Source organism: Eptesicus fuscus, chromosome 14 (assembly GCF_027574615.1).
Source record: "Eptesicus fuscus isolate TK198812 chromosome 14, DD_ASM_mEF_20220401, whole genome shotgun sequence".
NCBI classification, from domain to species: domain Eukaryota; kingdom Metazoa; phylum Chordata; class Mammalia; order Chiroptera; family Vespertilionidae; genus Eptesicus; species Eptesicus fuscus.
In genome coordinates this window covers 42,647,819-42,672,949 of record NC_072486.1, presented here as the reverse complement: position 1 = coordinate 42,672,949, position 25,131 = coordinate 42,647,819, and the positions used below count along the sequence as shown (strand labels likewise).

Here is a 25,131-nt window from a genome sequence, read left to right as displayed (position 1 = left end):
GCTGGGGGAAGCTCCTGCGTTGATCGTCTGCCCCCTGGTGGTCAGTGCACATCATAGCCAACCAGTCATTCCACCATCCAGTCAATTTGCATATTACACTTTTACATATATAGATTTTTCAACAGAAATCTACAATCCAGGAGAAAATAGAATGAAATATTCAAATATAGAAAGAAAGAAACCTCGAGCCAAGAATAATATGGCCAGCAAAGTTATCCTTTACATATGGAGGGCAAATAAAGGCTATCCCAGGCAAACAAAAGCTTGGGGGAATTTATCACAAGACCTATAGTATAAGGAGCTAGCTCTTTGTTGAAAGCTCTTTTACCTGAAACAAACAAACAAAAAATACAAAACTTTGAATAAGATGCCAGATAGAAGCAGGAAATTGCAACTCTATTTCAGTATTAAACACCTAATTTTAACATAGAGATTAAAGGGGGAGATTTTTAAAGGACTATAAAACTTGTGCAACTTGAAAACAAATGCACAGCGCAAAAAGGGAAAATTTATGCCAACAACAACATAAAAGGACTGACTACAAGCTATGTGCTTAAATAAGTAAACAAACTGATCATAAAGGATTACATTAAAAGAAGTATATTACACATATCAAAAGACATGCTCTCCAAAATTCAGATTATGCTTAGTGTTAAACACCATTTACAAGTGATCCTGACAGACTAGACTGGATCAAAAGGATAATGACAAAATAATGGATCTAGTATCTACAGGACCTAATAAGAAACATTAAGCAATGGAGATTCAAATATGAATAAAACTCAGTCCCTGCCTTCAAGCAGTTATGGTTCTGTAGGAAAGACAAACAAATAAATGCAATCTATTGTTAGATGATAAAAAGATGTAAACACATCTATAATAATAAAAGTGTAATATGCTAATTAGACCAGAAGTCCTTCTGAATGACACCAGGGCTGCGAAGGAAGCCAGGGTCCTGGATGCCTGCTGGCAGCAGGAAGGAAGCCCTACTCTTGCACGAATTTCGTGCATCGGACCTCTAGTTATATTATAGACACACAAAAAAGAAAGACTTGAACTTTCTTAAAAGAAGTCTTAACCAAAATGGTAATTTCTAAACTGACTGTTGAAAGTTATTATATCAATAAAAGCTTTTTGAGTAATAATTTTTCTTAAAAGCCACTATGCTAAAGACACAGTAAATTAAAAACCAGGATCTCTGCCCTCATGGAGTTTATGATTTATTGAGAGAGAGACAAGTGAACAAGTAATATCAAAAAAGAGAGATAATACTGTAACAAGAAGTACTAGTATAGGGTGCAATGGGAACACTCAACAAGAGTACCTAAGGACATCTAGGGTAGGCAGGGAAGGTAAAGGGCTCATTAGAGTGCAGAGACTAAAGGGAAGAAATGTTCCAAACAGAAGGAAGGCCTACAGATAAAGGGAAGCACAGTTTGTTTAGGAATTGATATTTCAATATAACTAGAACATTGTTTGAGAAAGAGAGGGGCTAGCAATGGAGATCTGAGTCAGTGCCACATCTTGCTAGAGTTTAGATTTACCCTAACAGCTATAGTGAGTCATTAAAGGGTTTTTAGCAGGGAAGGGAACTGATTACATTTATGTTATAAAAAGATTAGTCCAGCAACTTTGAGGAATATAGATTAGAAAAAGATGACAGAAACCAAAGAGACCTGGGCAAGACATGATGCTGGCCTGAACAAGGATCTAAGTAAGTATGTGAAAAGGGATAGTCCTGGCTGGGTGGCTCAGTTGGTTGGAGTATTGTCCCATACATCAAAAAGGTTGCAGGTTCGATCCTGGTCGGGGTATACACAGGAGGCAACAGATGTTTCTCTGTTTCTCTCTCTGGCCCTCTCCCTCTAAAATTCAATAGAAACATATCCTCAGGTGAGGATAAAAAAGAAAAAGAAGAGCATATATTCATGAGATCTCTACTAGGTAACATCACATTAGGAGCCAGTAACTGACTCAATATGGAGCAGGAAGGCATGGGAGAAGTCATGTACAATTGCCAAACTTCTTGCTTAGGTCTCTAGATGGATGTCAGTACCACTTGTTGAGATGGGAAATTTTAGAAAAGGTTTTCTTTTGCTTGTTTAGGGATGGAGGAAGAAGAGGGTAAGGTTAAGGGTAAGTTACACATTTCTGAAATGAGGACCTGCGAGACCTACAAGTAGAGATGCTGATAGGCATTCGGATATAAAGTTTAGAGGCAAGGAGAAAAAATTAGGTTGCAAATATTTATAAGTCCTTAGATAATTGATATAGGAGTGAAGGGAATAATCTATGGAAAGACAAAAAAGGGTTTGGAATAGAACCCTGAGAAAGAATCCAGAGTAATAATAACTATTCAAGGGAAGGCTGAGAAAGGGAAACCTGCAGAGAAAAACAGAGACGTCAGCTCAAAGGATGGACAGAAAGCCAACAGAATGTGGACTCAGAGAAGCTAGGGGAAGAGTTTCAAATGCAAGAAAATCAGCAATGCTGCTATCAAATAAAACAGTGAAGAAAACAGTCCACTAGACTAAGTAATAAGTCCATTCATATCCCATCAAGAGCAATTTGATGGCACCAGAAGCCATGGACTGAGGAGTCAGTGGAGTTGGTGAAATAAGAGTATGGACAACTCTTTCAAAGAAGTTTGGTTGTGAAAAGGTGAGAGAGGAAGATTAATAACTGAAGGAGGGTATGGGATCAAGAGAGGTTTATTTATGTGTACACAGCCTGTGTCTATGAGTGCAAATGCATCTGCGCATGTGTGAACAGCACATGGGTGCCCACAGATAGGGATGTTTAGATGTAAATAAGAAGGAAGCAAAAGGAGGGGAGAGTCTGAAGACTAAAAAAAATGCAAAAATAAAAATCACAAAGCCAAGATCCTGAGAAGGCAGGAGATGATGAATTACTAAACAGGGGTGAAGGGCTCCATCTTAGAAAAAATTGCATTTCCAGTTATAGAAGTTCAAGAGAATTGGTGTAACAACAGATAAGAACATTTTCAAATCTGGGGTATCAAATTGAGGGAGTTTTCATCTGATGGTTTCTTTCTCTTTTACGTGATACTAGAGGCCTGGTGCACCAATTCGTGCACAGGTGGGGTCCCTCAACCTGGCCGGCAATTGGGGCCAATTGGGGTTGTCTCACCCAGTCCTGACTGGAGCAGAGTGGGGCCGCTGGCTGGAGGTAGGGACTGCAGAAGGTTGGCCAGCTGCAGGAGGTTGGCTATGGGAGCACACTGATCACCAGGGGCAGCTCCTGCGTTGAGAGTCTGCCCCCTGGTGGTCAGTGCACATCATAGCGACTGGTCGACCAGGCGTAACAGTTGCTTAGGCTTTTATATATATAGATTTAGGAGACAAGGTCATCTGCAGGCAGGGGAAGACATTATACTGGCAACAGTTTGAGACAAGTGGGAAATGAAACAGGAAAGTGTACTAACTAGGGCAATAATGGGATTGTCAGCAGGTTGAGGTTCCTACTGAGATTTGAGATTTATGACCAAGAATTTATACAAGCATTAATCTGCAGGGTGTGTGTTTTTCTCCTGTGTAGTCAATAGCCTGGATATAACATAAAGAAGGCAAGACCAGAGTTTTGTCAAGCAGGTATGACAGCAAGGCAAAGGACTCAAGAATAGCTTTAAGAAGTAGTTACAGTGATAGACTGGACTCTAAGCTGAGCTGGAAAGCAATCAAGACAGAAAAGGGAAGATAGCAAAAATGAAGAGGCTCTATGAACTAGAAAACCTAATAGAGTTAAAATGCCTGTTTACTAGGAATAACAGAGTAAAAGAGGAAAGGAGGTTATGGTTAGAGAATAAAATGTCTAATTTGTGATTTTAGAAGTAGAGCAATTCTTGGTGATTACAAAGTAAAATGGCCATGGGAAAAGAAAACTGAAATTGAGGGAAGAGGTCACTAGAAATATAGGAAAGTTGCCAGGTGGACAAAAGGGAGAACAATGTAGAAGATATGAAACTTCATGGTACTCAGAGAACTGCAAGTAGTTTGACATTTCTAACATGTAAGTGAAGAGGGACTGGGATGAAGATGGAGAGGAAGGAAAGAGCCAGATCATGTAAGTCAGAGGCCTTCTCAAAGGCTGAAAGGGCCTGAAGGGCTGTCAGATTTAAATAGCTGAAGGACTGTCAAGACTTTTTAACTATTAGTCAAATTCTAGGGAATGGGACGGGTGGAAGATATAGGGAAATAAATCTCAAAATAAAAGAGAATGTTCTAATGACTAAAGATTACATTAAAATAAGTTGTCTTGAAAACTCTTTACTACTAGAAGTATTTAAGCAAATTTCAATACCGATCTGTCTGCGACATTATACAAAGAATAAAATAGGAGACCTTTAAGTCGCTTCCCACATCATGGAGATAATATGAGACAGAAAAGACATCACTTACCAATTCTACACCAATTACTCCTGCACCAATGACCACCATCTTCTCTGGAACTTTTTTTAAAGATAAAGCACCTGTAGATGACACTATTGTATCTTCATCAATCTATTTTTTAAAAAAAGATACAATCAAAATTATTTGGAAAAGCTAGAGATTTATAAACTGTGATCTCACACAATATAATCACTAAAAATACTAAGTCATTTATTTGTTTCAAAGTATCTATGACTTCTAACCATATACTCAATTAAAAATTAAAATGCTTAAAATTTTATCATTCAGCATGTCAAACAAAATGGTCTACTTTAACTTCAGACGGAATTCAAATATATCTTAATGTAAAGTGTTCTATTTCTGGTCAAAATCACTGCAGAATAAAGACAGGCAAGTTCCCAAAATTGAATGACTGTCAATATACAGTATTTCAGTAAGAAATCTCTCAAATTTCATAAATAGCATGAATAAAGTAGTTTATAAAATATACTTCTAAAGGAAGGTTTTGACAATTGTAAAAAACAAATACCGTGATGCCAGGGAAGGGAGTAACTTCTGAACCTGTGGCTATAAGAATGTTCTTTGTGTTAATAACTTGAGTGCTGCCATCAGCTTTCGTAGCAGTGACCTGATTCTTGCCAGTTATCTTTCCATATCCATGTACATGAACAACCTTTATAAAATATATATAAATTCACATAGTTTAAAATAAATTTTTTGATAAATAAACATGATTAACAGCAAAAAATGAATCTACCAATTAATTTATACAATATAAAATGCTTCCTTACTTAGTAATGCTATACATGGAGCAGAAAAAAATTTATCATGCATTTCAGGTTACCATACTATTTTAAATTAAGTAACTATCCTCTGGCAGCCAAGTTCTAATAGCATCACTCTATCAACATAAAGCAATGTTTAATGTACATATAAAATAATTCAAAAATGTGAATATTAAACACACTGACCTTATTCTGTTTAAATAAGTGGGCAATTCCACCTGTTAAAGCTTTTACTGCAGTACTCTTCTGCTCCATCATCTTCTCTAAATTCAAGCGAACTTCAGACACTGTAATTTGTTAAATAAATCTTTAGTACTTAGCTAAATTTTGAAGCAATATATGGTATTTTTCACTAATCATGGTATGGAAAATTTCAACCTAATACTTATAAAACCGTATATAAGGCAGTATTAACATTTTAAAATTTAATAACTGATATAATAGTCCTAGCTGGCAAAAGGCTAACAGCATCATATCACAGTAACATAAGTTTATCACAAATACTATTAAAAAATCCACCTTTGGGGAAAATGCAGTCCAAAATAAAATATTTTCCACTGTGACATATTCTCCAAATACCTTATGATAATCCTAAGTCTGTTAGAGATCTAAGTAGAAATGGCAAAGGAAAAATTACCTGAAGTCCTATCCTACCTAATAAAAGGGTAACATGCTAATTGACCGTACCTTCGCTATGCCCACAGCCAATCAGGGCGCTATGCAAATTAACCAAGATGGCGCCACCCACATGCCGCCCCCTATCGCTGAGCGGCTGATGGAACCTGGCTGGCGGGAGGGGCGGGGCCTCCCACCGCTCCCAATGCTGAGCGGCAGATGGAACCAGGCCAGCGGGAAGCGCCCAGATTGCTGCTGGCGGCACAGGGTGGGCAGCACCTGCCCCGCGCCGCCGCCGCCCAGGGCCAAGCCCCAACCCTGAAAGAAAGCAGAAGACGGTGGCCAGAGCCAAGGCCTGGGTCCCCCGCCTCTGGTGCCAGCGGAAAACTGGTGCAGGCAGCCAGGTGAATGAATGTCTTGCACGAATCTTCGTGCAAACGGGCTTCTAGTCCTATATAATAAAAGCTTAATATGCAAACCGACTGAATGGCAGAGTGACCGGTCACTATGACGGGTACTGACCACTAGGGGGCAGACGCTCAACATAGGAGCTGCCCCCTGGTGTTCAGTGCACTCCCACAGGGGGAATGCTGCTTGGCCAGAAGCTGGGCTCACAGCTGGCAAGTAGGCAAGCGGTAAGGAGTAAGGGGTCCTGGACTGTGAGAGCCCCAGACTGCGAGAGGGATCAGGCCTAAGCCAGCAGGCAGACATCCCCCAAGGGGTCCCGGACTGCGAGAGGGTGCAGGCTGGGCAGAGGGACTCCACCCCTACCCCCAGTGCACAAGTCTTGTGTACTGGGCCTCTGGTTTTAAATAAAAGGAAATGCTAAATTTCATGAAACAAAAACTAATAAAAACATACATGAGAAAACTTCAAATATAGATAGCTTGATATAAAAATTCAATCACTCATTTAATTCAGAAGAGAACTCTGAAAATCAACAATATAAGAGGATAAAGAGAAGCTCAACTTCTAGAACAGTAGAAGAAGGCTATCTTAAAGGCAGCCTCAATGCAACCAACACATACTAGAGATGAGAAAGCAAAGACCCTGAGAGATTTGATTTACCTAAGGTCACAGAGCTGGAACATGAATTTTTGTCTACAATGCATGTCTCTTGACTAACCCTGTCCCTTCTTTTCTTAGTGGGTAAGGAAAATGGGTTTTGATTCCACTTTTCTTCTAATTTAATACAATATTTGCTCTAATGTATATTCACCACCTCTGTACCCAAGGGATTGCCTATGTTACATACCATTCTTTCAAAAACCTACTGCTTCAAAGAAACAAAGGAAAAAAATAGTCCTCCAATGTGTGTTTAAGCCCTTTCTAGAACAGACTACCCTTTGGATGTATCTGTCAACAACAATAACTGGAGAGAAAGAATGAAATAACAGACCAAAAACAATGGCAGAAGACAAACCACATTAAAATTTTATGAAAGGTCCTTTTCCACTATGCCACATCCCTCCCTCTCCTCTGCTCTTCCAATACCAACAATTTAGGTAGACCTTTCTTCTTTCATCTGCCCATAGCACTCAGGAATCCACCAGGCACCACAGTGACTTCCAGGTTTCAGAAAATGAAAACTGACTTTTCACACATACACTTATTCACACACACACAGAGTAGGCTGCATGCAAAACTTGACAGAGGAACAGAAGATGTGATGGTAGAAATATGGATTAAGCTGTCTTTCATAAGTAAATCTTTCTATATTTTTAAGATCTTTTTCTCACTCTTACCTCCATAAACATTACACATGTATCAAACACATATAAGTCTTTAGCCAGAAAAGTCAAGTATGATTGCTAATATCACTAAATATGGAAAGTACACTTACCTTCAATTCCCCTAGATGCAAAATCTTTTCCATGGGCCATGTGGTAATAATGAGAGTTATTTAATAAAGCCTACAGGATATAAGACAAAGTTATCAAAATTTCAAAAGCAGACTATATAGAATCAAAAAGCACTTATGAAATGACAGTCAGTACAGGAAGTAGTACACCAAGTAAATTTCTATAATTAATCTAAGACAAACAATAATGACATAAAAAATGTTTAACAAATAAGAAACAAAATTACTTTCTTTAGAAGCAAAGGAATTAAATACACATTTCAGGTTGTTTACTCCTTTTATGACATGAAAGTCAGGCTTGTTTACTACTAAATACATAAAGTATCTAAAAGAATTTACTACCTACGATCTATTTCATTGATAAAGGAAAGCTAAAGAGGGGGGAAAAAAGTAACATCAGTATGCTTGATTGGAAAGGCTAGGTATTCTGAGACAAGGAAGCTGTTTCAAGAATGTATGGCTGACTGGTAACAGCACTCTAAATTTACAACTAAATAATGGGGTTTTTATCACCCATGGGCTGTTTATTTTTTAATGACTAATATTCTAGTCTCAACATATCTAATTGGTGGCCAATGAAGAAAATTTCTGCACTGTACAAAAATGTATGCTTACCTTAGAAGGAATACAACCAACATTCAAACATGTTCCACCAAGTGTTTCATTTTTCTCAATGCATACTGTCTACAACCAAAAATAAAAAAAACACACACCATTATTTAACTGCACATAAGCTGCAATGTTTCACTTCACTAAAATTCCAAGTATATCTCTCTTCCTCCTCCTACAAAACAAGCTACTCAAGCTGTGTTTGTGAGAATAAAATATATTATTTTATAACTTATCATTTGACTACCAAACTCAAGCTAAACCACCAAAAGTGAATTATTCTAAGAAACATTTTTGTTTAACATTACCAAATACATGTTTTTAGCACTATTACTGTACCTTTCAAAGTGTGATTAAAAGCCAAAATGAAAAGTATTGGGGGAAGGGAAAAAATAATGGACTTCACTTTCCACCCCCTCATAAGCATACTCCAACTAATGAACCCTCTCTCCATTAGTCTCAGGCTTAAAAATAATGTATAGAATTAAGAAATTATTTACCATCATTATCTACCTGCAAAGTGTTTTTAAAAATATTTTTATTGATTTCAGAGAGGAAGGGAGAGCGAGAGAGAGAGAGAAAGAGAGAGAGGGAGAGAGAAACATCAATGATGAGAGAGAATCATTGATCAGCTGCCTCCCCCCCACAGGGGATCGAACTCACAACCCAGGCATGTGCCCTGACCAGGAATCGAACCATGACCTCCTGATTCATAGGTGGACGCTCAACCACTGAGCCATGCCGTTTGGGCTGCAAAGTATTTTGTGAATATGATCAACTATTCCCAAATAAAAATAAATCAAAACCTAGTTTTAGTCTAACCCTTACCTTGAAGCCTAACTGGGCAGCTTTAATAGCAGCAACATATCCTCCAGGACCAGAGCCAACCACTGTTACATCAGCATCAACTAAAATAAAAGCAAATTGATATAAAACAGTAAATTGCTTAATGCTGACCAAAATCAGTGCATTAAAAAACAACAACCTGATATTTTAAACCTCCAAGAAAGTATAAATAACCAGCATTTTCTACACAGTACTATTTTATTCCCAGGTACTTGGTGTTCCTTGATATAACTGAAAATGGCATAGATTTTTATATTTCATTTTCCATTTGTTCATTATGAATTTTGTATCTACTGGCTTTGCTAAATTCCACACTTTTATTTAATGATAATGAGCCGGCTTTTAGTGACACTGGAATACACATATCTATGAAAAGAGCCTGAGCTTTGAAATCTGACATACCTGTCTTCGAATCTCAGCTCTGACACTTATTATTTGTGTGACCAAGTGACTTAATTTTTCTGTAATAACAATAACATTGTCTTAAATTATTGATGTTAGGATTAAATAAGGTAACACCTTAGTACTGTCAATAATTTAAGACTGATTACCCTTTTCAGGTTATTAACTTCTGAGATATCAGGGAAGAGAGAATCAGCTTTCCTATAACACATAGCAAATGTTTTGAACTTTATTTGAATACTGAAAATTTTTATATAGTTGAACCCTTTGCACTCGCTTGCTTTTTTCTCGATTCCTTTATTCTAATGCTAACAGTGTCGAGTCACACTCGACGTCTGAGTGCAAAAGGTTAAGATAATAGGCTAACCAGAGCATTCAATTAACTTTTCTGGATATTACCATATAAAGATAAAAAATTAAGAATGAACTCTGAGCAGCAGCCATAGGAATTTAATAATACAAATGTACAAAGTAAGTCCAATTATTCCCATTCTCCTCAATCCAACTTTTAAAAGTTAGGAGAGTCTCCCTTCTCCCCCTCCACTACTCTTAAACCCCAACTGCTATAGCATTTAGCAGTTTTTAACTTTTTTAATAAGATGCTTTCACATATATTATCATGTTTAATTCTCAAAACTTTCTATGAGAAAGGTAAGGATGACATATATCTAACATTTCACAGACAAAGAGACACAGGTTCAGAGAAGTCAATTGCCCAAGGTCATCTAGGAAGCAAGGTGCAGAGACAAAATTAAGCTTTTTGTCTCTGCTTCCTGTGTTCTTTCCATTACTCAATACTATTCCTTTCCTCAATTTCAACAATCATAAACTAAAATCCCCATGAGCAATATCAAGCTTTAGAATTACTAGCTATTTTCCTCATCTGCAAAATAAAGACCATGAAATATCTACCTCATAGGGCAGTGATGGTGAACCTAGGACACGCGTGTCAGCACTGACACGAGTAGCCATTTCTGATGACACGCGGCCGCTGAGGCGGCTGCATGCCGAGGATGAAACATTTGCTGCTCCTGAGGATGAAACATTTGCGAAATAATGTTTTTTCCTCAAAGTGACACACTACCCGAGTTATGCTCAGTTTTTTGGCAAAGTTTGACACACCAAGCTCAAAAGGTTGCCCATCACTGTCATAGGGTCATAACACCGAATAGTGTATGTAAACAGTTTAGAATAGACCTGGAAGATAAATAAATAGTATTCCCCACATGGCAGCTCTATTCTGACATACAAAGAAGGCAATTTTAATTTCTTACCATCCCCTTCTCCTACAAACAACCCTGAGGGGATAGGAGTGATATTATCATTCAAAAAACTTTAGCTGGCTCTGAACAGAATGGTAGAACCTGTGTTGGAAGATAATTGATTAGTTATCCAACCCTAGCAAAGGACAACTGCAGGGTGGGACATTGTCCTCAGGGTGACCTTTTCTACCCTAGCATATCAATGGTCCTGCAGTTTGGACCCTCTGACCTTTCTTCCCTAGAGATAACATCTAGGCCTCAGTTGTATTTCAGCCCCAGGCCCAGAAAAGCAGCAAAACCAGACCAACCAAGTCAAGGCTGACCTCAGGACCTGGTTTTGCATTCAAGAATGACCCACTGCACTGGTGCTGACCAAGCAATCAGTGAAGACCCTGACCCAGTAAAGACACACCTGGAAAGCTGCTGGTCTAAAGCAGTGGTTGCCAACCGGTGGTCTGCAGACCGCTGGTGGTCAGTGAGGTCTGAAGGGTGGGCAACCACTGGTCTAAAGATCTCCACCCTTAAAACCCTTAGGATACAGGGGCCAGCAGCACCCTACCTCCCCTCTCCTCCAGACTCATGCCTTCCCCATATTCCTTCCACTTCCCCTCCCTTGGACCTTCCTCACTTCTAAGTTCCAAGAGCCCTTCCTTCCTTTGCTTTTATAACTTATTTCCTAAGTCCATTTCTTCTAGGAATTCTTCCATCTCTTTGATTTTATAAATAAACTAGAGGCCCAGTACACAAAATTCGTGTACAGGTGTGGTCCCTAGGCCTGGCTGGCGGTTGAAGTGCAAGCGTCTGGCATGAAAGGGCAGGTCCCAGCTGACCTCTGGGCCCTGGACAGCACTTGGGCCCCCATGCGCCCCCCTCTGCCTGAGTCATGGCACCCGAGTCCCCATGCAGAGATGCGGTGAGCGCAGCTGGACACCGTGGGCCAGGGCACAGCGTGGGCCTCTGGACCACCCAGCAGCGCCACAAAGAAGCCGGGCAAGCAGCACACTCTCTCCCAGCTGGCCTCGCAGACCGGCTCTTGCATGAATCCAAGGGGAGCCCGACCAGGCCCTGCAGTCCTGGTGGCTGCGGTCCAGCTCACCCAGAAGATGCTGTGTGGGTGCAGGGCAGGCTCCTCGCAGGCACCTGGCAGCTAAGTACAGGGGCTTCCCCGGCGCGTGAGCCCTGGCATCCCGAGGGAGGGTAGCAGGGGAAGTGAGAGTGAGCTTGGCGGACACCCCGCATTCTCACCACATCTCTGTCCCCATCACCCCCGCCCCTAGCAAGAGGTTGCAGCCCCCTGCCTGGGCGCCACAGTGGTTGGCTGCCGCCTCCCACCCCCAGTTCCCCATCCCAGTCTGTTCCTTTCCTCAATTTCTGTGGGACAATTGATCGGGGCCAGGCCCGTTGGGCTCCCTCAGCGCCTGGGAGCCACGCAGAGGCCCACTCCCCGCTGGTCGCCGTCTGTGGGGCGATCTGCAGGGCAATCAGGTCCATACTCACACCTGCCTTGGCCTGGTGCCGCCTGCTCACCTGCTCCACCATCCCGCCACAGTCCCACTCTCATCAGGGCCCCTTGGGGCCAACAGTGCCTCCACTGCCACCTGCTGCCGGCACTGCATCGCTGACACCCGCCATGTTCTGCGCCGCCCCCTGGTGGTCATAGCAAGTGGTCGAACTCCTGGTGGATCGACTGCCCAAGGGGACAATTTGCATATTAGGCTTTTATTATATAGGACTAGAGGCCCGGTGCACAAATTCGTGCACAGGTGGGGGGTCCCTCGGCCTGGCCAGCCACTGGAGGTTGGCTGTGGGAGCACAATGACCACCAGTGGGCAGCTCCTGCATTGAGCATCTGCCCCTAGTGGTCAGTGCGCATCATAGCAACCAGTTGACAGGTCATTTGATCGCTTAGGCTTTTATATATATATACTAGAGGCCCGGTGCACGAAATTCGTGCATGGCGGGGGTGGGGGTTGTCCCTCAGGCCAGCCTGCACCTTCTCCAATCTGGGACCCCTCGAGGGATGTCCAACTGCCCTCTCACAATCCAGGACTGCTGGCTCCCAACTGCTCACCTGCCTGCCTTCCTGATTGCCCCTAACCACTTCTGCCTGCCAGCCTGATCACCCCTTAACCACTCCCCTGACAGCCTGATTGATGCCTAAATGCTCCCCTGCCAGCGTGTTTGTCCCTAACTGCCCTCCCCTGCAGGCCAGGTCCCCCACAACTGCTCTCCCCTGCAGGCCTGGGTCCCTCCCAACTGCCCTTCCCTGCAAGCCCAGTCACCCCCAACTTCCCTCCTCTGCCAGCCTGGTCACCCCTAACTACCCTCCCCTGCGGGCTTGATTGCCCCCAACTGCCCTCCCTTGCAGGCCTGGTCCCTCCCAACTGCCCTCCCCTGCTGGCCATCTTGTGCCCGCCATCTTGTGTCCACATGGGGGCAGGATCTTTGACCACATGGGGGCAGCTATATTGTATGTTGCAGTGATGGTCAATCTGCATATTACTCTTTAATTAGATAGGATAGAGGCCTGGTGCATGGGTGGGGGCCAGCTGGTTTGCCCTGAAGGGTATCCCGGATCAGGGTGGGGGTTCCCTTGGGGTGTGGGGCAGCCTGGGTGAAGGGCCTGTGGTGGATTGGAGTCCGGCCACACCCCTGGCGACCCAAGCAGAGGCCCTGGTATCTGGGATTTATGTATCTTCTACAATTGAAACTTTGTAGCCTAAAGCAGAGCCAAGACTCCTGCTCACTCCATGGCTGGCAGCCATTTCTGTTGGAATTTATAATTGAAACTTTGTAGCCTGTAGTAGAGGCCTGGGCTGGCCAGGGTGTGTGGAAAGCTTTGCTTCTTCCATTGTGGGGGAGCAACCCTAGCCTCCCGCTCTTTACAGCTCTGTGGCTGCCACCATTTCTGTTTGGATTTGTTTACCTTCTATAATTGAAACTTTGTAGCTTGAGTGGAGGCTTAGGCCGGCAAGGGCAGAGGAAACCTGTTGCCGAGGAAACCCAAGCCTCCCTCCTGCTCTCTGTGGCTGTAGCCATCTTGTTTGGGTTTATTTGCATATTTGCTCCTTATTGGCTTATGGGCGTGGCTTGTGGGTGTGGCGGAGTTAGGGTCAATTTGTATATTACTCTTTTATTAGGTAGGACTAGAGGCCTGGTGCATGAAAATTCGTGCACTGGAGGGGGGTCCCTCAGCCCAGCCGGCCCCTCTCACAGTCTGGGAGCCCTCAGGGGTGGGAAGCAACCCGGCAATCAGGGGAAGGCGACACCCCATGACACCTCTGCTGCTGCCACTGCCAGCAGTGCAAACCTCTGCTGGCCCTGGTTACCTGAGCCTCGGGCGTCAGCTGGGCAGCTGACATCTGAGGCTTGCCTGCACCTTAGGCCGGCCGTGGGCGGCTGGGCAGCCGACATCAAAGGCTTGCCTGCATCTTCAGCCAGCCCTTGTTGGCTGGGGGACTGAGGGGACTGGGGGACACCAGAGGCAAGCAGGCCTGGCCTTTTTCGCATGTCTAATGCCCTGGTGGGGCTGAGGGGACTGGGCAATGTCATCTTGTGGCTGTGGGCACCGCCATCTTTGAGGGTGTGGTAGTCAATTAGCATATTCCCTCCTTATAGGCTGTGGGCGCTGCCATCTTTGAAGGCGGGGCAGTCAATTAGCATATTCCCTCCTTATTGGCTGTGGGCGCCACCATCTTTGTGATGGTGTGAGGCTCAATTAGCATATTCCCTCTTTATTAGATAGGATAGATAGATGTTTTCTAATAGTTTTGAGTCTTGACTCTGAATTCTTTCCTAGCCAGAACTCAAGTACTGAGGCTGGTGAACCCAAGTCCGACCTAACACCTGGTGCCATTCCCATCACTGCCAATAAATGATGACCTAACCAATATCCCTTAATTTGGGTTTTAATTTTTAATTTCACAGTAATGTAAATAAAAGCTACAAAACAAGTTTCTTTGCTGAAATTTTAACTTCTTTTTTAAATTATATATATATATATAGGTTTAATAAATTTAAACACACAAAAGCTAAAACCTAGAGTTTTATTTCTCAATTTATTATGTGATCTTAGAATTTTTTTTAGACTACAGAAAACACTATAAACGCAAACAGTTCACTATTCCTTCAGAAAATTGCTGACATGCTAGGAAACACAAAAATGAAGCGAAAATATAAAAGTCTTTAAAGATTTGTAAGCTGAGAATATAGGAGGATATGATCCACTGACAAGCCAGTATTTATGGGAAGTATACTGATATCTGCAATTTACTTTGAAATGCATCAAAAAAGTAAGGTGGATTAATGGAGAAATGGATGGGCACATGTGATAATATAAGTACAGTAAAATGTTAATGGAAGAATCTATAAATGTTCACAGTAAAATTCTTACTTTTCTAATGTTTGCAATTTTTCATAAAACGTTGAAAAACCAGCTAGCTCTCACCAGTACCAAAGGTACATGCGAGTGAAAGTTTACAATACATGATTCTGATTTACCATCTTGTAAAGAAACATTTCTCAGTTTGATTCCCATATATAGTTTTAAAAATCAGGACATAGAAAAGTAGTTAAATGAAATTAATGAATACCTGATAGAAACTTTTATAAAATTAGCATTAGCCTTCAAAGGTGAAAAGAAAAACTAAAAAGGATGCACAAATTGATAGGAGAGAAAGATGACTAAGTCAGCAAAAATGGCAAAAGACAACTGGAAAGCAATCTGCAATGCAAGTGGCAGTGAAATACCAGGAAAAAGCTATCAGATTAAAACTTTTAAAATGTTACAATAAGACATGACTGACTTTAAAAAATGGCAGTTAATGCCATGAAATGAACTGAAAGAGAAAAGGCAGGAAAAAGTGCTTTATAAATTATTCTACAAATGCTATTTATATCACTGAGGAAAATAAAGACACTACATTATTATGGTTACCACTGAAATAAAGGTGTCAGGTTACAAATAAATTATAATCATCAATAACTTACAAGTTATATTAAGAAGTTAGTCTGTAATAACACCTACCATTTTGCGTAATTTACTATGTGCCAGGCATTGAGCTAAGTGCTGCATGTTGTCTTATTTAAGCCTCATTACATCTCTATTACATAGTTATGACCTCCACTTAACAGGGAGAAAATAAGGCTGAGAGTAATTAAATAACTTGCACCCTAACCGGTTTGGCTCAGTGGACAGAGCGTCGGCCTGTGGAGTGAAGGGTCCCAGGTTCGATTCTGGTCAAGGGCATGTACCTTGGTTGCAGGCACATCCCCAGTAGGGGGTGTGCAGGAGACAGCTGATTGTGGTGCTTCTCTCTCATCAATGTTTCTAACTCTCTATCCCTCTCCCTTCCTCTCTGTAAAAAAATCAATAAAATACATTTAAAAATAGGTAACTTGCATAAGGCTGCACAACTACCATGTGATCTAGCCAGGATTCAAATGAGGTTCTTTAGATTCTGAAGCCTTTATCATATGTCTTATGCCTTCTAAAACACGTAGATAATTCCATAATTTCCTGGGCAATCAGGAACTCAAACTAAAATGACAGAAAGATTCTTTTTTTAAAAATATATCTTTATTGATTTCAGAGAGGAAGGGAGAGGGAGAGATAGAAACATCGATGATGAGAGAATCATTGATCGGCTGCCTCCTGCACGCCCCCTGCTGGGGATTGAGCCCCTCAACCTGGGCAGGTGCCCCTGACTGTAATTGACCCTGGAACTCTTCAGTCCGCAGGTCAACACTCTATTCACTGAGCCAAACTGGCTAAAGTAAGGAAGCTTCTTCACTTTCAGAAAGAAATCAGTAAATATTTATAAATGTCTACCCTATGTGAAAACATCATTACCTTCAATAACCTTATGTTATAGTTAGGGGAAATAGGCACATAACAAAGTGTAGATAAATCAAAATTATTTTAAAAAATAGGAACAGAAAGAGAATCACAAGGCAGTAAGCATTAATTACCAAATTCACTAAATGAGTATAAAGTGACTTGGTAAGGTTTATTAGTTGTTGTACTGCAGAGGGAAGGAGGGTTTCTGTTTTTAAATTGTCAATGCCCTTAATTTTCAGTCTATTTCAGTGACCTTCTTCCATATACTTGTCACCACCCAAAATTGCTCTGCCTTTAAAATAATCCTGAATTCTAATACTTCATTTTCTGATCAAAACCCTACAACTGCCTCGACAATAAAGAAGGAGAAATATAGTAAATGATAAAAGGATTTGAAGTAAACTGGAGTTCAAATATGAGCTCTACCACCTCTTAATTTCTTAGGCAAGTTATTTAATCTCTCTGGGTTTTGATGTAACATACGGATAATAATGACAGTTAATACCAACATCTCAGGGTTGTAAGATCAGAGATAATGCATGTCAAGACCCTGAGAGGATGCCAGGCTTATTAGGCACTCAATAAATGTTTCTTCCCTTCTCAGATCCACCTCCCAACTTTAGTCTCGGAGCCTCCAGTGTCATTCCCACCATCCATATCACCCCACACACCGCTATTCTAGTGTCACTCCCTGCTAAAACCCAATTTGGACCTTATTCTCCTATTTTTTCATTGGTTTCCCTGCCTCTTGTTGGATAAGGTCCAAGTTCCTAAATACAGCATACAAATTTCTTCAGGAACTATTTCTCCAGCCTCATCGTCCATCACATTCTGCTTATCCACTAATACCATGCAGTTGAAGCTTTAGCAACAGTGAATTACTCTTAGTGTACAGCCCACAGAATTAAGCTGGTATACCTACCTGTATTCTATCCCATCTACCTTGAAATAAATCCTGACAGCATGCATTTCACATTACAAACAGTATTCTAAGCTCTTGGGCTACCTCTAAATGACATAGCTGTGGTTCTTATAGTCTAACTAGAGTCCTGGTGCACGAAATTCGTGCACAGGTAGGGTCCCTAGGCCTGGCTGGCAATCAGGGCCAATCTGTGGGGAGGCTGGCAGGGCAATCAGGGGGCCCCGCTGGCACCAGCCTTGGCCGGCCTGGCGCCACCTGCTCGCCAGCCCTGCCCCATGCTGCTGCCAGTGACCTCCCTCTGCGGGGCAACCGGCGGGGTGACCGGGAGGCCCCCACTGGCACCCACCTTGGCTGACCAGGAGCCTGCGGGCTGGGGGCAGCTCCTGCATTGAGCATCTACCCCTGGTGGTCAGTGTACGTCATAGCAACAAGTTGTTCCACTGTTTGGTCAATTTGCATATTAGGCTTTTATTACATAGGATGAGAGAAAGAAAAAGGATTATAATAAACACTCCAATCTGCAACCAGAATGATCTTTAAAAACAAATCTAATCATATTATTTCCCTGCTTAAAACACATCAATGACTTCCAACATACTTAAAATAGAGGGTCTTTCATAATCTGGAAAAATCAACTCACCAGGATCTTCAACAGATTTTAGCCACACTGGCCCTTTTCAAGTTCCTCAAATGCTCTATGCTCGAGAAACCGAGATGGTGGCATAGGTAAACACCTGAACTTTCTGCCTCGCACAACCACTTCAAAATTACAACTAAAAGACAAAATGAATATCATCCAGAACCACGGGAAGCCTGGCTGAGTGGAAATCCTACAACTAGAAGAAAAGAGAAAAGCACACTGAGACTCAGAGGAGGTGTGGAGGTGCGGAAGTGAAGTGCGGAGGTACAGAGGCGGGCGCACTGAAAGGGGCTGGCAATTGAGCACGCTGTTATCTTTTTCAATCGGGAGGGAGACACAAGCTTCCGACTGATATGAACTCCAGTTCCGGGCGAGACTCTGGGGACCCAGACTCATACGGGGAGAAAATGGACTGTTTGGCATCGGGCCAGAACACGAGGGCAGCTTTCTCTCAATGTTTGCATTGATCATTGTTCCTGCACGGGGCCACAGGACACAGAGACCTGGGGACCACTTCGGGGCAGGGCTGAGGATCAGCCATTGCAGTTTGCTCCGCCCTGGTGATTCCGAGACCCCGCCCCACCCAAGCTGTGCGCAGGGGCTTTTGCATATGAAAGGCCTGGCCTTTTGCAATCTAAAATTACCTAACTGCAGCTGGGTCAGAGAGCCCCAGAACCTCCAAAAGAAGGCCCAAGGCTCCACAGCAGCTTGTATTGCTTCACAGCTGGGCCTCATCTGGGCACCTCCAAAACCCAAACAAAGAAGAGGAACCTGCAGATCTCTCTGTAGCTCCTGCTGGGTGGCCTCAGGCAGTGGCTGACTTTTCACCTCCTTGGATATCCAAGAGCCAGTGTACCCAGTGGTCAGAGTGGGACCATCCAGATTACAACTCTTCAGATCCATAAGAGACACACTCAGGGGGAAGACTCAGTGAGCACCAAAGCCCCACTGAAGCAAGTCGTGCCCCATAAGGGTGTCTCCAACACAGAAGTTCTCCCATCATAGACACACCTGACCCTCAGAGCCAATTGGTCTGGAGGTCAATTCCTCCCAGTAATACCAACAACAATTAAGGCTTAACTACAACAAGACTGTGCACACAGCCCACAAAGGGGTGCACCAAGAGTGTCCACCCTCAGGTAATTGGGGAGGCTGAGCCACTGGGCCCTATAGGACACCTAGCACACAAAGCCACTCTATCAACACAGGGAAGCAGCCAAAATGGCATTGTCAATGAGGCAAAGAAACATGTCACAAATGAAAGAAATGGAGGAAAGCAAACTACTGTATATAGAGTTCAAAACCACAGTTATAAGGTTACTCAAGAATCTTCTAGAAAAGGCTGATAAACTTAGTGAGACCCTCGAGGATATGAGAAAGGACCAACTAGAAATTAAGCATACACTGATTGAAATAAAGAATAATATACAGAGATCCAACAACAGACTAGAGGATCCCAAGAATCAAGTCAAAGATTTGAAATACAAAGAAGCAAAAAACACCCAATCAGAAAAGCAAAAAGAAAAAAGAATCCAAAAATATGAACATAGTGTAAGGAGCCTCTGGGACAACTTCAAGCATATCAACATCCGAATTATGGGGGTGCCAGAAGGAGAGAGAGAACAAGATATTGAAAACCTATTTGAAGAAATAATGACAGAAAACTTCCCCTGGTGAAAGAAATAGACTTACAAGTTCAGGAAGCGCAGAGAACCCCAAACAAAAGGAATCCAAAGAGGACCACACCAAGACACATCATAATTAAAATGCCAAGAGCAAAAGACAGAGAGGATATTAAAAGCAGCAAGAGAAAAACAGTTAACTACAAGGGAGTACCCTCACTTCTCAACCGAAACTATGCAGGCCAGAAGGGAGTGGCAAGAAATATACAAAGTGATGAATAGCAAGAACCTACAACCAAGATTACTCTACCCAGCAAAGCTATCATTTAGAATTGAAGGTCAGATAAAGAGCTTCACAGATAAGAAAAAGCTAAAGGAGTCCATCACTGCCAAACCAGTATTATATGAAATGCTGAAAGGTATTCTTTAAGAAAAGGAAGAAAAAAAAAGGTAAAGATAAAAATTATGAACAACAAAATGACAACAAATACATATCTATCAACAAGTGAATCTAAAAATCAAGTGAATAAAAAATCTGATGAACAGAATAAACTGGTGAATATAATAGAATCAGCGGCATAGAAAGGGAGTGGACTGACAATTCTGGGGGGGGGGGTGGGGGGAGGGGAGAGGGTACAGGAAGAGACTGGACAAAAATCGTACATCTATGGATGAGGACAGTGGAGGGGGGCGATAAGGGTAGAGGGTGGGTGGAAACTGGGTGGAGGGGAGCTATGGGGGGAAAAAAGAGGAACAACTGTAATAATCTGAACAATAAAGATTAAACCCCCCCACCCCAAAAAAGAAATGCTCTATGCTCCTCACATCAAAATATTCCAACATGCTGCTGCTTCTTCCTGGAACACCCCCTCCCACACCCACGATCACTACCTTTTCAGATACCAAAATTATTTCCTTAGGAAAGAATTCTGTAAACATTCCCAATCTATATGTAGATTTCATAGTTCCCTATGCTTAGCCTATAAAGTCCTTATCACAATTATAATTAATTATTTGTTGGATGTTTGTCTTTCTCAAATAGATTGTAAACTATAAAAGCTGCATCCTGCCTGTCTTTTTCAATGCTATATCCCACCAACTGACCCCAAAAACTATCACAGAGTAGATATTTCAATTTGTTGAAATAATGAATAAATATGTACTAAGTTATATACTGTGCCATTTTAAGTACTAAACAAAGGGTCACAGTCCTTGCCTTTACATAAATACCCCAGATGAATATAAATATGTAAGTAAAAATTCTTGTTACTTCATCCAATCAGAGATTTATACATTGTATCCATGCAGGTACTAAGGGAAGGAATTTATCATTTACTCAAGGTCAAGAGATCACTAAACTGATTCATGAGGGCTCAGTTACCCCATTCCACTAAAATCTAAGTTTCTGCTCCCAACCGCCTGGTAAACAGAAGGCATTGAATAATCTTTGCTGAATGATTCAAAGAGGGCAGAATTAGCCAAGAAGTCTAATTGCATGCTTTGGAAATAAAAATCTAACATTCCTACTAATGTGTGAGTATAAAATAAATAATATTACCACTTAACAAAAGAGACAAAGGGTGTATGCCAATTATAACGCCAAAAAAAAAAAAAAACTGAAAGAAAGAAAAAAAGGGACAAAGGGAATAATGGTCAAATTTATTTTCCCACCATCAAATTAGTATTTTTTAAAGGATTTCTTGACCTGTTCAAAGCTAGGATAAATTACTCACTGTTGGTTACTGGTGACAGAATCCTCCCCCTACTCTTTCTTCTAGGAATAAAATCTCCAAAATGATAACAGTTTGATAACAGTTAAGGATACAGAATAAAGTTATTTTACAGAATACAGGGAGACTGATGGTCACAGTTTCCTTCAGCTAATGATTGTACAATGAAGCTCTAAGACATGATGATGCACAAGCTTACTTATAATCATATGGGTGATTCCAGTAAATGTCAAAACCGATAATTTCAAATAATCAATATCCCTGGTACTCGGAGGCCCATTAGCTTCCTGTTTTAAATGCTTAAAAAAAATAAAATACATATCCTTTATAGAAACTTCAAAAATATAAAAAAGTATAGAGAAGAAAATACCCATAACCCACAGCTTCCTTTCAGGCACATCCTCCCAGTCTTTAAAATGTGCTTTTTGACAAGCCCATCAAGATTTTCATCAAGGATTTGAAAAAAGTCATCTCACCATTCTAAACACAATATGACCAGTGGACAGAACGAACTTTTAAATGTAAATATATAAAACTAGAGGCCCGGTGCACAATTCGTGCACCAGTGGGGTCCCTCAGCCTGGCTTGCGGGATCAGGCCCAAACTGGCTCTCCAACATCCCTCGAGGGGTCCCAGATTGCAAGAGGGTGCAGGCCAGGCAGAGGGACCCCACCAGTGCATGACTGGGGCCGGAGAGGGACGCGGGAGGTTGGCCAGCCAGGGAGGGGCCATGGGAGGGCTCCAGGGCGTGTCTGGCCAGTCTTGCTCAGTCCTGATGGGCCGGACCCCAGCGGCAAGCTAATCCCCCAGCAGGAAGCTAACCTACTGATCGGAGTGTCTGCCCCCTGGTGGTCAGTGCACGTCATAACAATTGGTCGACCAGACACTTAGCATAATAGGCTTTATTATATAGGAGGATCACACCCTCCCCCAAGCTCAAAACCCTTCAGTGGTTTCTCATCACACTTGGAGTAAAATCCAAACTCCTTGGCCTGGCTTACAAAACCCTCCATGACTTAATCTCTACCTACCTCTCTGATTTCACATTCTATGAGTCTCTGCTCCAGCCATACCAGCCTTCTTGCAAATCCTTAAACCTCACAATCGAATTCTCACCTGAGACCCTTCTCCCTGTTTCCCTTTGCCTGAAATAACGTTCTCACTCCCTCACTTCACTAGGGCACGTGCTCAGACATATCTCCTCAGAAAAGCCCTGACACCTCATCTACTAGTAAAATAGTCTCTTTTCCTCCCAATTACCTGCTTTAATTTTCCATCACTTCCCAAAATATTTATTCACTTACGTATTATTTATATTTTATGGAACCTGACTATAAGTTCCATAAGAACAGGGCTTTGTCTTGTTCACCACCTAGAACACACTAGGTGCTCAGAAAACATTGAAGTGAATTAATATATGAACAATTTTGAGAGGAAACTGTCTGAGTAAGTACTTACGTGGCTGATCTGCGTAAGTTCTCAGAGGCACTGCAGAAACTCCCTGTAGGCCATGAGATATTCGACTGAAATGGCCTCTCTGGAAGAAAAAAAGAAAATGTCCCTATTATGTAAGCAAAGAACTACTGAAGGTCGATGCAAAATAATGATTTCGAGCAAATGTATCCAGCACTAGTTATTAATATATCTTCCATTGCCACCCAGAGGTTACTTATCAATTTCTCCTCTTTGATAATAGCAATTATTTAAAGTTCTCAGCCTCAGCTTACCACATTATCTTTGTTTTGTAAATATTCAAACAGCTCATGTTTAACCTAATAAAAAATGTTACTCAACAGTGTTAATTTTTATTAAAGTTTCAGCAAGCATGGCTCATTTACGTCAGGGACCATTTTAAGGTCAATATTAAAGTTCTTTAAAGTTCTAACCTAAGTATCTGAATAATCTACATTATGGCAATCCTTTTACTTGTAATTATTGTTTCCTAACTCAAATCTACCACGTACAATCTATGAAGATGTTCCTGAATCATCTACTAAAAACAGAAAATTAGATGCGGTAATTTAGGAAAATGTACTAAGTAATGCATTCGCATTCAAGAGCTCCTGCAGTTTTACAAACTTCATCATAATCTCCACAACAGTCTCTAAATATGGATGGCTACTGTTTCTTACAACAGTGAAGCACAAAGAAACAAACCAAATACCTCCAAGCACAGCAGGCAAACAGAGGCAGTGCCAAAACCTACACTAACCTAGTGATGTTCTCTATTCCAAGGGGATTCTTGCACTTGTGGTCAGGAAGAGAGACCAAATGGCAGCCTAAATGTCAGTCCTGAGTTTTAGTCCGAGCTCTGGCCCTCACCAAGTGTATGACTTCCAGCATGCTACGTGAACTTTCGGGGAACACAGGCTACTCCTAGGGTCTCCATCAAAATAGCACGCAGCCACGATCCCACATATATACAATCTGGCTGTGTTGTGTCTGAGGATGAAAAGGGAAAGCTGTCCTGACGATAACCTGCTGCAAATAAGAAGACGCCCCTAGAAGGCAATGAACGTTAATTCCTTTGAAGCTGCAAACACGGAAGCGACTCCTGAGGAATTCCCAGGGTAACCCAAGTCTGATTGGCCCCAAGGTAACCTGACAACTGAAGAGAGTTAGGCCACGTGGGGCCGAGATTAGGGAAGGGGAGAAGACAGGAAGGGCCAGACCGACCATAAGGCACAAGGGCAAGTTCAGCTTCCTCCTCCAAGGTGGAGAGGCCTTTGTGCAACCGCAAGCCCCCTGGCCCTGGCCTGGGAGTGGAGAACGTGTGACTGCTGACTGACCAACAGCCGGCGGGGCCTCGCCAGCGGGGCCTTTGCCTCCGGGGCGGGCGGGCCGGTGGGGCGGGGGAGGCCGCCTGGACTGAACCAGTTCGGGGCTGGGCGGCAGGTGGTCCCACTCAGGCCGCCCGCCTCTCCCGCTCCCACCAGTTAGGCTGCGTCTCGGACCCGTCAGCGCGCCTCTGGGTGCCTCTGGCTCAGCACGACCGCACCCAGTGGACCCTCACCTTGGCCAAGGAACAGTAGACCCGGCTCCAGCTCTGCATTTTGCCGCTGTACTTTCCCTTCCGCCCAAGCGTTCACCTCCGCCAAGCCCCTCCACCGCCTCGCCAAGGTCTCCCCGCCCTGCGCATGCACGGCGCAGCTGACGTCATTGGCTGACAGCAGCGTGATTGGCCAGCGCGGCCGGACCCACGGGAAAAGCCGTTCCTTTCAGGCTCGGCGTGGGACACTGTCGTAAGGAGCGTAGTGCTTTGTGGCAGCAGGGGGTTGAGGTGGGGTGGGGGTAAGAAGTGTGGTGAATTGCTACGTGATCTACTGGGAAGGAGAAATAAATACACAAACGAGACCAACCTTTGGCGCACGCTGCGGGAAAGCTTGACAAGCTCTTGATTGTGTCCGGCTGGGGGGATCTAAGCACTTTCCAGGCATTACCTCTCTTCATCTTCACCTTGTAATGCATCGGTTTTCAACCTTTTTCGTCTCATGGCACACATAAGCTAATTATACAATTCTGCAACTCGACAAAAATTTAAGTATATCATTCACGCTGGACCATTATTGTGTTCGCTGTTGTCATTATT

The 25,131-nt window shown here is 42.6% G+C and overlaps 1 protein-coding gene across 2 annotated transcripts in view; it reads right to left on the bottom strand.

The window, feature by feature from the left end:
* Window positions 1-24,666, bottom strand: part of DLD (dihydrolipoamide dehydrogenase) — a 35,748-nt gene extending 11,082 nt beyond the window's left edge. For both annotated transcript variants that reach the window (XM_008150104.3, XM_028159087.2), the window contains exons 1-8: window positions 24,556-24,666; window positions 23,001-23,079; window positions 9,108-9,187; window positions 8,286-8,354; window positions 7,653-7,722; window positions 5,381-5,481; window positions 4,939-5,082; window positions 4,419-4,520 (exon numbers count right to left, since the gene is read on the bottom strand). In XM_008150104.3, the coding sequence (XP_008148326.1) occupies window positions 4,419-4,520; window positions 4,939-5,082; window positions 5,381-5,481; window positions 7,653-7,722; window positions 8,286-8,354; window positions 9,108-9,187; window positions 23,001-23,079; window positions 24,556-24,594 (684 nt within the window). In that variant the 5' untranslated portion in view covers window positions 24,595-24,666. The remainder of the gene's footprint in view (window positions 1-4,418; window positions 4,521-4,938; window positions 5,083-5,380; window positions 5,482-7,652; window positions 7,723-8,285; window positions 8,355-9,107; window positions 9,188-23,000; window positions 23,080-24,555) is intronic.
* Window positions 24,667-25,131: the final 465 nt, after the last annotated feature.